This window comes from Muscardinus avellanarius (assembly GCF_963383645.1).
Source record: "Muscardinus avellanarius genome assembly, chromosome: 15".
In the NCBI taxonomy this organism is placed as follows: domain Eukaryota; kingdom Metazoa; phylum Chordata; class Mammalia; order Rodentia; family Gliridae; genus Muscardinus; species Muscardinus avellanarius.
Window position 1 is genome coordinate 64335944 of NC_137801.1, and position 16339 is coordinate 64352282.

Here is a 16339-nt window from a genome sequence, read left to right on the forward strand (position 1 = left end):
AACAATTTCCAACGAGGTACTACTTTTCATTATTTTTAAAACTCTTCAGTGCAGTTTTCATTAGCAAGTTTTCAAGTGTTCTAGTAGTTAAAAAATATTAGTCCACAAAGGCAATGGAAAAATGAAAAATTCAAATGACATGATTTTATTTAAAGTCTTCGGCGTTCACTCCCTCAGGAAGGGCTGGAGGCCTGCAAGCCCAGGGCTGCTGTGGACATCAGCGAGGGTCCTGCTTTCTGCAGTCTTTTCTGTGATTTTCCTGTGGAACTTCCATGAAAATAATTTGGGTGCCAATATCCTCAAAGAAAGCTACTATGAAACCGTAGTAGCCATTTTAGAATTGTTCTCCAATTTCAATTCCAAAGATATTTCAGAGACCCAAATAACAATATTAAGTTGAATCCTTCCTGCTGGAAGGGCACTGGTTGTCACCCTTCTCTAATTTCCTATAATAAACTTTCCTGTGTAACACATAAATTACATTTATTATTTTTCTATATGGAATACAGAATTCCTGTCATCAGATCACTGATGATTATACTTAAATCTGATGTTTTTAATGCACCATGATGAAATGTCCATCAAGTAGTTGAAAACACTGATGTGCGCACAGTCTAAAACTTACTAAATAAATAACAGGCTGGTAAGATATCAGTATCTTTCTTCAAAGTTTAGAAAGAGGTCATGGTTGCCAGATGAGATCAAGACAAAGATGGCTAGTTAATACTATACACCAGCCTACACATGAGATTTTCAACTCAGCGAGCGAGCCGAAATAAAACAGCCACTTGATTTAGATTCCCTTAGGTCCCGCCCAGCATCTGCTTCAGCATCAAATATTGTTCATTTCTTTTCTTTTCTTTTTGGTGGTACTGGGGATAGAACCCAGAAGCTTTCTACTTCTGGGCTACACTCCTCCCAAACCTATTTTATATTTTATTTGGAAACAGGGTCTCACTAAATTGCTGAGAGACTCGCTAAGTAGCTGACGCTGGCTTCGAACCTGTGTGATTTTCCTGTCTCGGCCTCCCAAGCGCGGGGATTACAAGCGTGCGCCACCACGCCCGGCTACATTTTATTTTCTAATCTAACCATGGATTTGAAGCTAAAGGCCTACATGTGAGCCCAAGAAACTGGCGAAGTATAACTTCATTATTTCAACAGTGCCTGTTGCTCATTAACAGGCACTATTGTTTACGAGTTCATTAGTGCACACTGTGGCTCAATGCTTTGTCTAAATATACTCTGGCTTGTTGCTTTCCACTGAAATAAAATCAACAATCCCTGCATTTCCTATCAAATATGTAAGGCAAGTAACACACAACAGGGGCTAGAACAAGAAAGTACATTATTTTGTTAATTATATATTTTCCTTTTCCTCTTTCCTATTAAATCGTTGCAATCTAGTTACTAGAAGCATTCATTTGCTACTAATACCTAGTACCCCTAGCACTCCTGATTTCCCTTAGTACTCCTAATTTCCCTTGAAAGGAAATTTTCCAGATTCCCAAATTGTGCATGGCCTCTGGCAAGGCCACTTAATCTTTAAATGATGCATTTATTTTACATGTCTGAACATGACCAGTAGAAAGAAGATAAAGTCCTACTATAGCACTAGTCTTCAGAATTCACCAATTAGCTTATAATTAATAATATCCACAAGTGAATTCCTAGCCTATAATTAATGTAATCCACAAGTGAAAATTTCTTCATGCATCACCAAGTAAAAAAAAAAAGCCATGTGCATGTGGTTACATTCATTTTCCTATTCAAAGAAGGTACGTATGGTTTCTACCCATCACGGGGGTCCAGTAAGCATTAAAAAAGGGTTACAAGCCCATGCTCCACAAGTGACTGAAGAACAAATTAAAACCAGCAGATTTTATTCTGATTTGTACCTTGAGAATTAAAATGTCCACTTGGTTAGGAGTAAGTGAATAAAAGGACAAAGGAAGCAGTTTGCAGGGCTGTCACTGGGGCAGACCTAGATATTGGGAGAATATTTGGGGAGAAGCTTCCCGCTTCAGAAGTTTTTTTTTTTTTAAAACTATTGGAAACAATTGAACCTCCTGCCCCAGTCCCCTCAGGAGCTGGGATTCCAAGCATGTGCCACCACATCTGGCAAGAATTTGTAATTCCAGGTGAGAATTCGCTGTGAGTAGTTAGCTCTTATTTTTGAGGGCTTCACTTGTTAACTATCAGGGGAAGGGTTTGGAGTGAAAAGTTCCATGTGTGCTAGCCAGAACTACTCATCCAATGGAGAAGGATCAGAAATAATAACTGGGAGAAACAAATTCTTAGAGTAAGCGTTTAGCATCCAGCAAAGTGAGACAGGTTCCTGGTCACAGCGGAGACCTCAGTTGGGAAATCACTGTTGGTAGCCTTGACACAGTACCGATGATTATTTGTGTGTGTGGTATTGGGGATTGAGCCCAAAGGCATTTTACCTCTAAGCTATATCCTACAGCTCTATTTTATTTTTTATTTTGAAACAAGGTCTCAGAAAGTGCTGAAGGCCTACTAAGTTGCTGAGGCTGCCGGTGAACTTGTGATCCTCTCGTCTCAGCCTCCCAAGTACTAGGATGACAGGCAGACACAGTACCAGTTATTTAAGTTTATTTTTTAACCTGGACATTGGAAATAGGTAGAGAGTAACCAAAAGGAAAAAGTTTTGAGAAGTAGCTGTTCTTACTTGATGATCAACATCCCTGAATTTTACTTTAGTTTCTGGTGCTTCAGATCAGACTCAGGGCCTTGGGCATTTAAAGCACATGCTCTATCAGAGCTGTATCTCGGACCCCCTGAACTGTAAAGAATATCACACTGAATCAACTAAGCAGTACTTGGCATTTAGTTTTGATTTTTGGGCAAGTTTACAATACTTTGTCAATCACTAATCTGGTTTGGTATACCGCTCTCAACGCCTCCAGCTTATGGAGTGACATTTACTAGAAGTCACAGGAAGTGCTCGGGCTGAAAAGCGACGCAGCAACTCTCTCCGTTAAATTGAGCTTCCTCAGCAGAAATCTTCCCATTGAGATGGAGGTTTTATTTTAAGGCACTAAAAATAAAGGGCAGGAGAAAAGCTGGGAATGAGTCAGATCTTCCCAGAAATAAAAGACACTTTTTAAAAACGTAAGTCAGTTACCTGTCTGCCCTATTTTAACATCCAAAAAGGAGAGAAAATTTAAAGTATTTCATAACTAGCTGACTCAGCTCTTTTCCACTCTTCCAGAAACCCTTATTCACACGACACAGATTCATATTTCCTCAAAAGGCAATGAAGAAAGGTGGTAAGGATTTGGGTTTAAAAAAAAAAAAAAGAAAAGAAAAAAGAAAAAACAAGCAAACCTAGTTTGCAGCTTAGTCTCATGATGAGTGGATTCCATAATGATGACACTAAGTCCAGATTCCCAGAGGCTGAAACTATAACAAGAATCTTCTATTGTTGTGAGAGGAAAACATATACTTAAAAATTAATTTTTCACAACCAGGTAATGGAATTTATTAATAGCAAGGAGCAAATTCTGGAGGAAAATATATATATATACTCTGAAACCTCAGTTCCTACAGGATTTTCCTATATCTTTCAATGAGTTCCATTTCTGCCATTAAAAAAAAAAAACAACTAAAACAGGGTTCAAGTCAGTTAGCAAATGCCAGTAAATGAGTGATCTGATTGTGGAGGTAGGCATGGTGGGATAGGATTTACCTAAAGGAAAAATGTTCCCTGTGCATGCACCCACGCGCACGCACACACACACACACACACACACACACACACACACCTGTGCACACATACTAATTTAAAAAGCACGGATGTGGGGAAGGCCCTGTCCACATGAGCAGGCATGCGAGCTCGGCTCTCTCATCTGCGTGCACAGTAGAGGGTCTGACACACATCACACACGCACATCACACACCCACAGACGCTCACACCCAAGGGCTAGCCTGGCCTGCACACACCCCCAGAAACACATCCTCGGGATCCTTCCAGAGCTGCTGGTTCAACAGGAATGATTAATAGCTGCAGGATTACACTTCCCCTTGATGTGCAGGGTTTTTATATTGCTCTTCTGTCTAGAAACCTCCCCTTTCCAAGAGTATTAAACCAAGTCCCCAAGGGGTTAACCTTGACTCTTCAATGGATGTGACGCAAGATGGGAGTTGGAATATTAAAACTAGAATTAACATGGCCCCTGGGGATGGGGTGAAATACTCCTTGCAGGGGTGGGCAAGAGGTCTAGATGAGGTGGAAGGCCTCTGGTGCAGGACACTGAAGTGCCTCAAAGTTTGAAAATCAGTATCAACAAAAGAAATAAGCATAACTTGGAGGTGCTTCAACTATCACTTTAACTGAGTTTGTTGACTTGAAGAGACTCTGCTCTGATGCAGGGGCCTGAACGGTAATAAGTGATACTGTCTTTTTGGGAAGGCTCAGCTGGGAGTGGTATGGTGGTATAGGTGGGGTGGGGTAGAGGCAGAGGCCTAAGGCTCAGGTGCTGCTCCTAAGGTTTCTGCTTGCCTGCTTTGGAAGGAAAGGGGGCTAAAGCAAAAGGATCTGCAGCCGGCAGCTCCGTAGTCCTGGACGAGAGGGATGTGATGGAAACAGAGCCAGCTATTGACTGCTTGTTTGTCTGTGAAACAATTTTGTAGGCAGCAATGGGCTGGGCTTCTGGACTTGGCTCCTCTTCTGGGCTATAGTGACGGGAATATTTGGATAAAGACTGGGGGCGGAATGGTTTTCCAGCCACGGGGCCTGACACAACTTCTTTCTGGGGCTGAGGTTCTTTGTTTCTGTCACTGGGATGCCCCCCAGATTCCAGGGAGGAACCCCTGGGAGAGATGCTGTCTGCTGCTTGTGCAGAATGGGAGGGGAGGTTAGATTGTTGCACAAAACCAGCCAAGGAATACTGAGCGTGCACAGAGGTGTAAGCTGCTCTGCCAAGGCCCGAGAGCAGAGGGACATCACCTGTCTGACCAAGGAGACTGGCTGGTACAGGCGGTTCCTGGGAGGAGCTCGGGATGACCGTTAACTCCTCCATGCTCTTTTTCTTGGTAAAAGGAGCTCTCGAGAACACGTCCACCTCCTCTGGCTGGGAAGGAGCCACACTACCCTTGTAGACAAATGGGGCTTTGGAGAAAATGTCCATGTCATCGGCTAGAACTCTCGAGCTCCTGAAAGGGGCCGTAGAGAAAACGTCTGGCTCGCCAACGCCGTCGGTGGGTGGCTGTGCGAGGCTCTGGGGCTGGTCCTTTCTCCCACCTTGCACTGCTTTTGCTTGCTCAGTAGAGACTTGGAGGGGAGCGAAGGAAACAGCTCCTCCCAGCTTCCCCTGGAGTGTTTTGCAGCTCTCGTCCTCCTCTTCAGACTCCATAAGGAGAGGTCGAGATCCACTGCAGTCGAGCATGTCGCCCTCCAGGTCAGTCCCTTCCTCTTCACTGCTGTGGAAAGAGCTGTTGCTTGAAGGGCCATCTCTGGCCAAGTAGTCAGATTCTAGGCTGTTCTGAGTCTTTGCACCAGGTACTCTGGGGGGATCTGGATACGGGGGAAGGCCTTTAACGCCCACTGATTCTTTAAAGTGCTCTACAGTAATTACAGGACAAGGATTGGGCTCTCTCTGGAGACCTAGAAAAGCATAAAATGCAGAATTAATGTGTAGGTCAGTTCAACTGTTTGGGGAACATTTAATGGTCGACCCGCGGTAGAAACATCGTGGGACCAAATAATTGATGTTGAAAATGGAAAAGGAAAAAACAGAAAAATGAAAATCAGGCAAGGAAACTGCACACAAGCTAGAACACAATCAACCACTGTCTCACGTTTTGGAACATGATAGGCACAATGTACAGGAAAGGAGATGAAGATGTTAGGCACACAGACATTCAGCGAAACTACGCAATGCTCCTACTTGTGGGCCAGGCACGGACACCTGCTCTACCTGGCACTGGATCATCATGGATGGAGACAAACCCAGCCACTCATCTCCACATTCACCATGACAGCTTTGGGTTACGTAGACGGACTGTCTGGGGAGGAACTTGACTCAGTGTCTGGCATGTGGTCATCCGCTCCACATGCAGAGGGAGAGACCCTCTGGAAAGAGGCAGAACTCGGCTGCTCAATAAATGCAAGCTTAATTGATGTTTGACATCACAAGCACTACTCAAAAGAGTACTGGAGTGCCCAGATGCAAAAACTGAAGGTGCTTTCTAAGCAGAGGATACAGAATCAAAATCATATGAAATAAAATCACCTTCAGCTGGAGTTGCCCTAGAATTTTGTTTTTGGTCTTCTAAGTTCGCAAAGATCTCCTCTGCTTAAATGAATACATCATTAAGTTCTTTAAGCAGGAAGAGTAAAATGCATGGATAATTGCAGAAGTATTAGCAAACTCCAATATACTACTCAATGGCTATCTAGGTAGAGGTGCCTCAGGGTGCTCTGGCTTTTAAAATCAAATAGACAATTATCAGAATGCAAGAGAGCTTACCTTCCAAGAAATATTAGCAGGTTAGAAGTATGTCATTGGGCACATGTTAGCAAGAGGGCAGGAAAAAGGCATATGTAACTAAGCAAGAAAATCCAGAGAAAGGGCGGTTGGGGGTATAAGTGTCATTTCATCATGGGCTCAATAAAGAGACACCACTGGACTTTCCCAACCCACCAGGACAAGAATATTAGGTACAAATAAATATTTGGAGCCAATAAATGACTCAGGACATCTGTACAGATGGAATTTGATCATCCCCTCCCACACAGGCCCTCTTCCCACTTATGCAAACCACTAACTTACAGAAACTTCTGTTAAAAAAAATTATCCCCTACTAAAGTTTCTGCCTGAATTAAGCACACAGAACACAGCAGAAGAAGCATCAAAATCAGTTTATTGGGAAATCACTTAAAGAGACATTACATTGTAAAGAGAATGGAGAGGTCTCAACATTTGATAAGATACTGTACAAAAATACTACATTTCTCTGAATCCTCTAACCTTCTTAGCAGTGCTTCTTTTTAAATAATTCTGACCTTAAATATTTTTTTCAGAAACAAGTGTTTGTTTCACTCACTTTTATTTCTCTTTCTATCAGTGAAAGCACTCCATGAGTTCCAAATTTCCAAAATATGTGGAAAGATACAATCCTAACTCCTCAGGCAAGTGTAGTGACAACAGACTGGTCTCAGTGATACCAAGATGATGCTTTCTGGGTGGGGTAGGGAGTAGGGAATTCAAACCAAAGTGGTACAAAAACAGTTTTTCCAAAATAAAATTCACTAAGCCCAGAAGAGGTACAAGAGGTCCCCATTACTCTTTAAACTTAATACTTCCTCACATATCAACAACTGGATGAAGTTTTTGGTTGCCAAAATCAAGGCAAATTTTCACATAATTCAAAAATTCCCCAAAGCTGATACTGTTAAACTGGTTCTGTAGGAATGCAAAATATCTTTTAAATATCTTTTTTTTTGGAGGGGAAGGGAAATTCAGTCAGGCCAATGACTAATGATAGTACTGTATAGATCAATAATCAAAACTGTGTGTGTGTGTGTGTGTGTGTGTGTGTGTGTGTGTGTGAGAGAGAGAGAGAGAGAGAGAGAGAGAGAGAGAGAGAGTTACTGAGGATTGAAACCAGAAGCATTCTGCCTCTGAACTACACCCCCAGCCCTATTTTGTTTTTATTTTGAAACAAGGTCTCATTAAATTGAAGAGGGTCTCACTAAGTTTCTGAGGCTAGCCACAAACCTGAGATCTTCCTGTCTCAGCCTCCCAAATACTAGGATTACAGGTGTGGGCTACCACACCTGGCTAAAGTGAACATTACTAATCCCAGCTACTTAGGAGGCTATGGCAGGAGGATCAAAAGTTCCATGCCAGCCCTGGCAACTTGGAGAGACCCTATCTCAAAAATAATAATACAAAAATAAAAAGTGCTGTGGGGGGGCCTCTCCAACTTTGTAAGCTTTGTTTCAAAATAAAAATAAAATAGGGCTAGGGGTAGAGTTCAGAGGTAGGCCACCTCTGGGTCCAATCCTCGGTAACACACACACACACACACACACACACACACACACACACACGCATGCACGTATGCACGCACGCACGCACGCACACAGTCACATAGTGCCAGGGGTATAGCTCAGTGGCAGCGCACCACTATATTTAATCCCCAGTATCACAAAAATAAAAACAAAATTGATCTGACTAGAGTCGGTGTTTTTGGAAATTTAAATTAAGTCAAACCAATCTGTGTGCAGAGACTAGAAAAAGCAGCTGCCTCTTGACCTAGAGCCACTTTGGATGCCTATATAGTGCTAGATTACATTTTTGAAAATGTAAAGTTCCAGGGGAAAAGGGTCCCAAGCCCAGAGTTGGACAGGAAGGAATAACATGTCAGCCCATAAAAACTATTTGTTAAAAAGTGGATACTGGGTCAAAAATTTACTTGGGAAACTTTTCAACTCTAGGCATATTTCATGACCTTCTTGGTGAGTAATGGGATAAACCATACTTAAGATACCAATAATTTTTAAAAGTTCCCACTTAGAAAAACACCATAACATCAAGCTTACAGGGCAAATGCATCTCCCGTTCTTCAAAGCAAGGACCAGAGCTATTTCCTCTCTCTTGTTTAGCATAAATCTGCCATGTAAGACTGCAAATGTACATTTAGTGGATTTTCCTGAGAAGGCGAGGGCTCAACCTTTCCTTTCCTCTTCCATTCTGTGACTGAGGCAGAGAGGAACCACTCATTGCGCCTCTCCAGGCCTTGCACTCTGAGGGCTAAAGAATTCTCAGAGAAGATGGGGAAGTCCTGGCATCTATATTCCCTTAGGGAATCTTGGTTGTAGGAGCCCAAGAAACAAGGTGGCTGAGAGGAAAGATTCTAATAACTGTGAACAGAAGGGAGATATGAAACCTTATTGCCAATTAAAAGGTCTGTTTGGGAATATGTGAGTGTGTTCTTACAGGGAAAACATGTGTTTTCATGGTGAGTAGTCCTTGTATATGAAAATAGCCTTGTACCAACAAGAAAACATGTTTAAATTAGCCTGCCAACTAGCAATGAAGGGTTTACACCAATTTAGCCTCAAGCCTTGGCTCAGATCCTTTGGTAACCAGTGGAATCTGCACCCACAGCAGATACTCTGGGCCTACAGAGCACAATAAAACTAGTCTGCTCCTCAGGGGCTTAAAGCCAGAGCCTGGCCTCAAAGTCTGCAGAGGGTCTTACTTGTCACGGAGACTAAGGCAGGCACTCTGTTATAATTGTCTCAAAGTGGGTCATGTCTCGTTTTCTTTTCATTTACTATAACATATTAAGCAGGAAGTCAAAACATATTTCTTTTTCTCATTCTGATGTAGGACTGTGTCAGATTTCTTTTCAACACTTCCTCTAGAGGTAACTCCATTTTAGTCTTATTTTGAGGCTCCAGGTTATATTCATTTCAGTAAGAACTCATGGGCTTTAGGGAGTAACGAGGGAGGCCCCCAGAGTTCCTGATGACTTGGCAACCATCTCACTAGCCCCTACTGACTCCCAAAGCAACCACAAGTGCTGGATGATCTGGAATGGGTTAGCCCTGGAAATTCTGCCTGACTGACACAGTAGGGGTCATCAAGAACCCTCTGAAGGATCAAAGTCTGAAGACTTAAATTTCAGGTTGGATACTCCTTCATGCAACATATCAGAAGTTTACTTTTCTCTATACCTTAAACCGGAATACAGGGACTCTCAAAGACATAATTCTTGGCAAGAACTGAAAATAAAGACTTAAAGAGTATGGAGATGCTTTCTCCTCCAGTTAGTGAATAGAAAGCAGATTATCCCCCCACACACAAGATTTCAAAAGTGTGGCTTTAGTTGAAATTCAGTCTTGGAACCAAGACACACTAAACTAATAATTTCCATAACCTTTTGGCTTTTATAATAAACCTAAGCATTTGGTTCTACCATATTTTGGGTAGCTGCAGTAAAAGCCACAACTGGCCAGAGACCAACAGTGGCTAGTGATGACTGTGCCTCTCAAGCCCAGGAGGCAATTAAATGACAACATTTTCTCAGTGGGCATAAAATTGTTCTCATCAACCTAACATTCTTTTAGAATGTTTAATTAAATTAGCTTGGGTACGTTAAAGCTTAAATTAGAGGTGGCTGCAAATCTGTGCTTCATTTTACAACCACAGGTCTGGTCATATAAAATGTAGGTTCACAGATGTTTTGTTCTACTTGATACAAGGGGTTTTCTTCTCCAAGGTGGCCATGACTTATTAAAATGTCCTTGCTATGTCTTTCCTTTTTTTTTTTTTTTTTTTTTTTTTTTTAGTGAACTGGTACTCCTTGTCACTTGACAATAAATTTAAATCCATCCTGTATACGAGGGACTCTAGATAATGGAGAACTTCAGTAGAACCAGGGAGGTGGTCGAGGGGAAGGGGGACAGAGAGGATCAATGAAGGAATCACTTCTATCGGCTTTATGTACATAGGTGAGAATACCAATGTCAATCTCAATACGCTTTGTGGAGAAAGGGTTTCTGGGGAAAGCCCACCAAGTGCTGTGTGCATGTATGTCACGATCAGGATTTACACTATGATGTGAGACTAACGGACCAATAAAGGTATTGAAAAAGCCCATCCTGTGGAAGTGGGTTTACAGCTTGAGAAAACAGCAGCTATTTAAAGTTATTTACATCTCTAAACAGGCTCTCATTTGAACAGATAAAAGTCTTTATTCCCCTGTATGTTGACATAAGAAATTTGTTTACAGACTTGTTATTTATACAATACTTGCGAAGCAATGTTCAAATTTCACATTTTACTGCATAAGAGAGCTTCATGTACATCTGTTTTGCTTTATCTTCATGGGGAGGACAGGTTAGAAACCTATGGTAAACATATATCCACGTGACAAAGGGGTGTGCAACAGGGCAGAGTAGAATGTTCACAGGAAAAGAGAAAAGTCAAGACACTATGTCAAAGTGGGAACAACCATGAAAGTATCTTCTATTCTGGCAACTGCCACCACTTGGTAACTGTTTGCATAGGTGAGCATTACTCTAGGAAAACTCCCTCCCCCATCTCAGCAAAAGGAAACCCAGGAGAGACAAAACAGGTCTTGTTACAGGTGATTGAAATGGAGACCATCTGAGATTCATTCCAATTCAAGGAACCTGAGCACATCCAACTTCAGGAACAGTAATAGTGTGGAAAAGGCTAATTTCATTTGGTAAAATTAGTCTCCAGAGGAATAGAAAATAGCATTGCAGTATCTGGCCAGGTTTACTAACTACTCTAATACACACACACACACACACACACACATCCATGTGAGTTTTCTATTCTGCCAGGTAGCCTCTAATTTGCAATTTGCCTAATTCAGTGTATGGGGCACTGCTGGCATTTTTATCCCTGAACTCGAAGTTAGTGGTGACAGGACTCTGATAGTACAGTGAGAGGGTCAAGGACCCCTGGAGATCAGAGACTTCATTTTGGCATTCGCCTGCTCAGCTGAGCACAGACCCCTCTATACCTCTGAGCTCAGGGCACCTAAGGTCCCCTCATTCCCACAGAACTGAGGAAGAAAGAACCATTCCTGACCTAGGGCAAGGTTATGGTAAGCTGAATCAAAATGACCAATTTTCTGGCAGGAGACTAGGAAATGAGTATTATTATTGTTGTTGTTGTTGTTATTAATATCACTTGTCCTTTGTTAGTTTTGTGGTACTGGGGATTGAACCCAGGGGCATTTTAACTCTGAACTATATTCCCCAGTCGTGTGTGTGTGTGTGTGTGTGTGTGTGTGTGTGTGTGTGTTTGTGTATATAAATTTGAAACAAGGTCTCACTTAGGTGCTTAGAGCCTCGCTAAGTTGCTGAGGTTGGCCACGAACCCATATCATCCTGTCTCAGTCTCCCAAATGCTGGGACTACAAGCGTGTGCCACGACGCCTGGCTTGGATTCTTCTCTTTACTATCTTTAGTAGTAACCACTCTTCATCTTACTGAAGTGATTTTTGCTTTTTGGAAATTGCTTAAATGTTACTCAGAAGAGATAGTAGTGGAAAAAGGAAATTAAGAAAGAGAATACACTTTCAGATGTGGAAAGTGATACAAATTTGATGACAACTGATTTCCTCATATTTTATTACTTTCTTAATGCTGTTTCTAAGGAAAGGAGTTTTAACTATAACTTAAAGGATGGCAACTTCATTAGAATGAGTATTAGTTGCCCAAGTAAAACCAGATGCTTTTGAAGGAATAACATTCAATTAGATGTCAAATGTTTGCTGAAGAAATCATTAATTCTAATGATTATAATCATGTTTAGAAGTGTCCATTTAAACATTATCTCTTCTGAATATTGTATTTTTACAAATATCGGGGACTGAACTTATTGATCTAATTCTTTGATGATGTAAAGGGAAAAAACAATTTGTGAGGTTTTCTGGTAGAGTTATTACTCTTTTTGTGGTGCTGGGGATTGAGCCCAGGGGCATTCTATCTCGGAGCTACACACCAGCCTGATTTTTTTCTTTAATTTAAGGGTATTACTAAGTTGCAGAGGGCCTCACCAGGGAGCTGAGCCTGGCCGTGGTCCTCCTGTCTCAGCCTCCCAAGTACCAGGATTACAAGCATGTGCCACCACGCCTGTCTCTATTACTCTTACATAGTTGGAGTAAAAGATAAAAAATACATGCCTATAGTATTTGCCCATATTTTAATGGCAGATCCCTGATTATAGATTTTAAAAGAAATCTTATGATACTATTTTACTGGACTAGTATATTGTATGTGTGTGTAATATTATAAAAGGAAAAATCTATATCCAAGACGCTGTGATGATTTGGGTTTCTATTCTGATAACCAATAAAGAGCATCCACGTTAGTAAAAGCCCGTTATAATTTTCTAATATGTAAATGCTGTTATAATATCAGAGATACAGAAGATAGCTGAAGAACATCAGGATTACATAAACCCTTCATAGTTCTTCTAGGTATGACAACATATACTTAGAATCCTATGCATTTATAATCTTAAAACCATGTCACCCGCACCCATTGCTGTATAAGTACCAGCAGCTCTGAGAGGTGTTGGATAAGTACCGGCTGAGGGTGGGGATAGTGAGATCCAGGTGGCCTGCCCTGTCCAGGCCCTTTCTTCCCCGCCCTGCCTTCCTCCAGCTCAGGACCCACACCTGAAAATGGAGTCACTGGACTGGCAGATGGTCTCTAAGGCCCCTCTTCTAGCTCAGTCTCCGGTTCCATAGGTCCTTCAATTGCTAGCACACTATGCTCAGCTCAGACAGCTCTTTAGCTCAGGGAGGATGCTGTAAATGAGGAAGGTCCTGTTACCACATCATGCATGCATACTCCTCAGCAGAAGGTCTGACTCCTAAAGGATAAACCCCCAAGATAGTTTCTTGTCATCATCTTTTTCAGGCATCTACCACTGTCTCTGGCTCCTAGTCTGTTCGTTTTCATTAACTGTCTCTGTTAAGCTTTACTGAGCCAAATGACTAGGTAATATATCTCTATGTAATTACTGGTAATGCAGGAAAGTAAAAATTTAGAGACACTTAACCTAATTTCTAAACTGTACTCTTCATGGTTTCAACTACATTGAGAAACTAGGTATTTCATTACATTTCTAACATGTATGTATGAAAAGATCAAGTATGAAAACACAGAACTAAACATTATTCTTATTTAAAAATAAATATTTCCTTCATTAGTTTATACATTCTTCCTGTGTCCAGGAAGGAGAATATAATTCTGATTTGCAATAACTTTCCTGTCCATAAAGGGGTAAATCCAGTCCTCTTTCCACTGCTACACAATCAGAGAGCTCTTCATGAACTTTTTTCTATCCTCAGCAGGAAGCCTGTGCCTCTTACAATTTTAGAAATGATCTCCTCTCTGAGCAGCAGCCTTTACTCCATTCATCTAGTTTCAGCTGGCCGGGAAGTACTTAAAGTCAGAAGGAAGACTGAAAGGTTCAGGCCTTTCCTCTGATGCTGCTCACAGGCTGCTGCCACATGGCTGGGGTCAAAGCTGGCCCTCCTGGAGCAGTGTGTGTAGGCTCCTCTTGTGTTAGGCCCCCCACCCCTAAAGTGCAAATGTGAGGAAGAAACAGAAGTTCTAGCTAGAAAACAAGCAAGTGGACTTGGAACTTTATTTATAGAAATCTGGTCAACTAAGAGTTTATCCCTTTTGATCATGGACAATGGCACTCGAGAAAGAGAACAAGGGGTTCTCTGCGCCCCTTCTTTTCAAAAGGGTGATTTTATAAAAGTGCTTTCCACATAAGGAAATAAAACACACTTTAGCAAGTACATGTACAGAGGGTGACCATGAGGCATGTTGTGATGTCAGTGCAGGGCCTTTATTTATTTTATGAACAATAGTCTAAGGTTAGTGAAGAACTATGCTTTGTTTGGTTTATTTAAATCTAGGAAGCCAAGGAAAACCATGTGAACATATTCCGTTGGCTGCAGCTTTCAGTTGAAACACCAGAGAGAAAGAAAGGTAAGTAGCCACAGTCATATTGTGCCCAGCTTATTAGCACACTTATTTCTGATTATCTGAAAATAAACAACATGCTTATTCTATAGAGACAGAGGACCTGTCAAAAGCTTATAGCAAGACACACAATCTACTCAAAATAATTCCGTATGTTACACTGTAAGAGTGCTGTGTGATTATACAAGGGAAAGAGATCAAAACCCTGTACAGACACCTGATATCGGACTTGAAATGCCAAGTGGAAACAGAACTATTCAGCATCTTCGTTTATACACAATTTACAATATTTGATTCAAAATAAAAATCACAAGAAAAATACATCTGTTTCTGCTACAATTCCTTCCCCTCCCCTATCCGCCCCCCAGTGAAAAGTCTTCTAATAAAAGGTATCATATTACTGCCCCTGTCTTGTTTTGGTCTAATTCTGAGATCCCGGCTTGGGCCAGGTATTATGGAAAGGAATGGCAATACTTGGGATTTACAGAATGAACACAATTTATCCAAGGGTCTCAAGTACTTGCAGTCACGTCTCCAGATCTGAGAAATCACGATTCAGTGGAAGCCAGAAAGCTGGACGAATGCTGGGCAGGTTGCATGGGGTGTAAACTCCCTTGGCTAAGTCTATGATCAAACAAGGTCAAAGCTGGTTGGCTAGAGTTGGGCTCAATTTTTCTTCTTAAACATATAAGTCAGTCAATTTTACCCTCTCTTAAACCATACACTCATCTCCAGGCTACTGCCTAGAGTTAAAACCAGCGGAAGGAGCCATGTCCTCATGATAATGCATCAAGATAAAAAGCAAAAACAGAGAAACACACTCGTCAGCATCTGGCCAAGGAGACGGGGCTGGGAGGCCATTCCTAGCAAGAACGGGACAAGGGTGTCAGTTCACTAGGTTCAGTTACAGGAAAGCTTCTGGTGGAGTCGAGTGAGTCCAGCAGAGGTGAAGCTCATGGCATCTAGCTCTTGATTTAAGATAATGCTATTGAAGAAGGGCAATGAGAAAACACAGCAAACTAACAGGGAACAACTGGCCAAGGAATATATCTGGAGGGCCAAAGTGATTTTCTTTCCTTATCATTTATATAGGAGAAGGCAAGGGGTAGGAGAAAAGGGCTAGAGGGCCCCTTATTTGCAGATCTTTAAAAAAAAAATCCTTTTTTTCCTCATAACTCCGTAATGAAAGTGTGTATTACGGTATGAAGGTTACAGAACTGCGTCTGCTACTGGGTCACCGCTACAGGTCTATGAGCTGATCCACCAGCAGCAGAGACCTGGCTAGGTTGGGAAGACTGGACTCAGAGCTCCCACTGCTGTTTCTAGAGTGCCCACCTGGAAGTGGAGAGATAGGAATTCAGTACAAAACACAGAGGGTTAAGGTTTAGATGTGCAGAGCAAGCAAAGGAGAAAAAGAACAAAACAAAGAAACCTCAAGAAGCAACACTTTACATTCGTAAACTCTTACATGTTGATTTTTAAACATGAAATGTGAATACCCCCACCCCCACCCCAAGTTCAGGCACTCCGTGCACACCGTAGCATAGGCAGGACACACCGTAAAGAGGATGCTGCTCTCAAACCAATGCGCATCTTGCCTGAGAATTGCGGGCAGTTCACTAGCCTCCCATTAACATCAAGCCACCTCCTGATAAAGTGAAAATCAATTTTTGCTTCGGGGAGAAATTAGTTATTAGACACTGCAGTAAGAACATGCTTTAAAAAATAGACAGCTGATTCTATGGCAGTTCAGTATTTGATGGCATGTTCAAATAATTTTAACCCACCACAGGGGAAAAAGGACACTTGAAGGATGTC

At 41.8% G+C, this 16339-nt stretch overlaps 1 protein-coding gene across 6 annotated transcripts in view; it reads right to left on the reverse strand.

Annotated features, from left to right (window-relative positions):
• Positions 1-4508: 4508 nt before the first annotated feature.
• Positions 4509-16339, reverse strand: part of AAK1 (AP2 associated kinase 1) — a gene marked incomplete at both ends in the record, with an annotated part of 196073 nt that continues 184242 nt past the window's right edge. For 4 of the 6 annotated variants that reach the window (XM_080711265.1, XM_080711262.1, XM_080711264.1 and 1 more), the window contains one exon: positions 15762-15856. In XM_080711265.1, the coding sequence (XP_080567391.1) occupies positions 15762-15856 (95 nt within the window). Of the gene's footprint in view, positions 5630-15761; positions 15857-16339 lie in introns of those variants that run through there. The other 2 variants (XM_080711261.1, XM_080711260.1) reach the window with 1 other exon arrangement.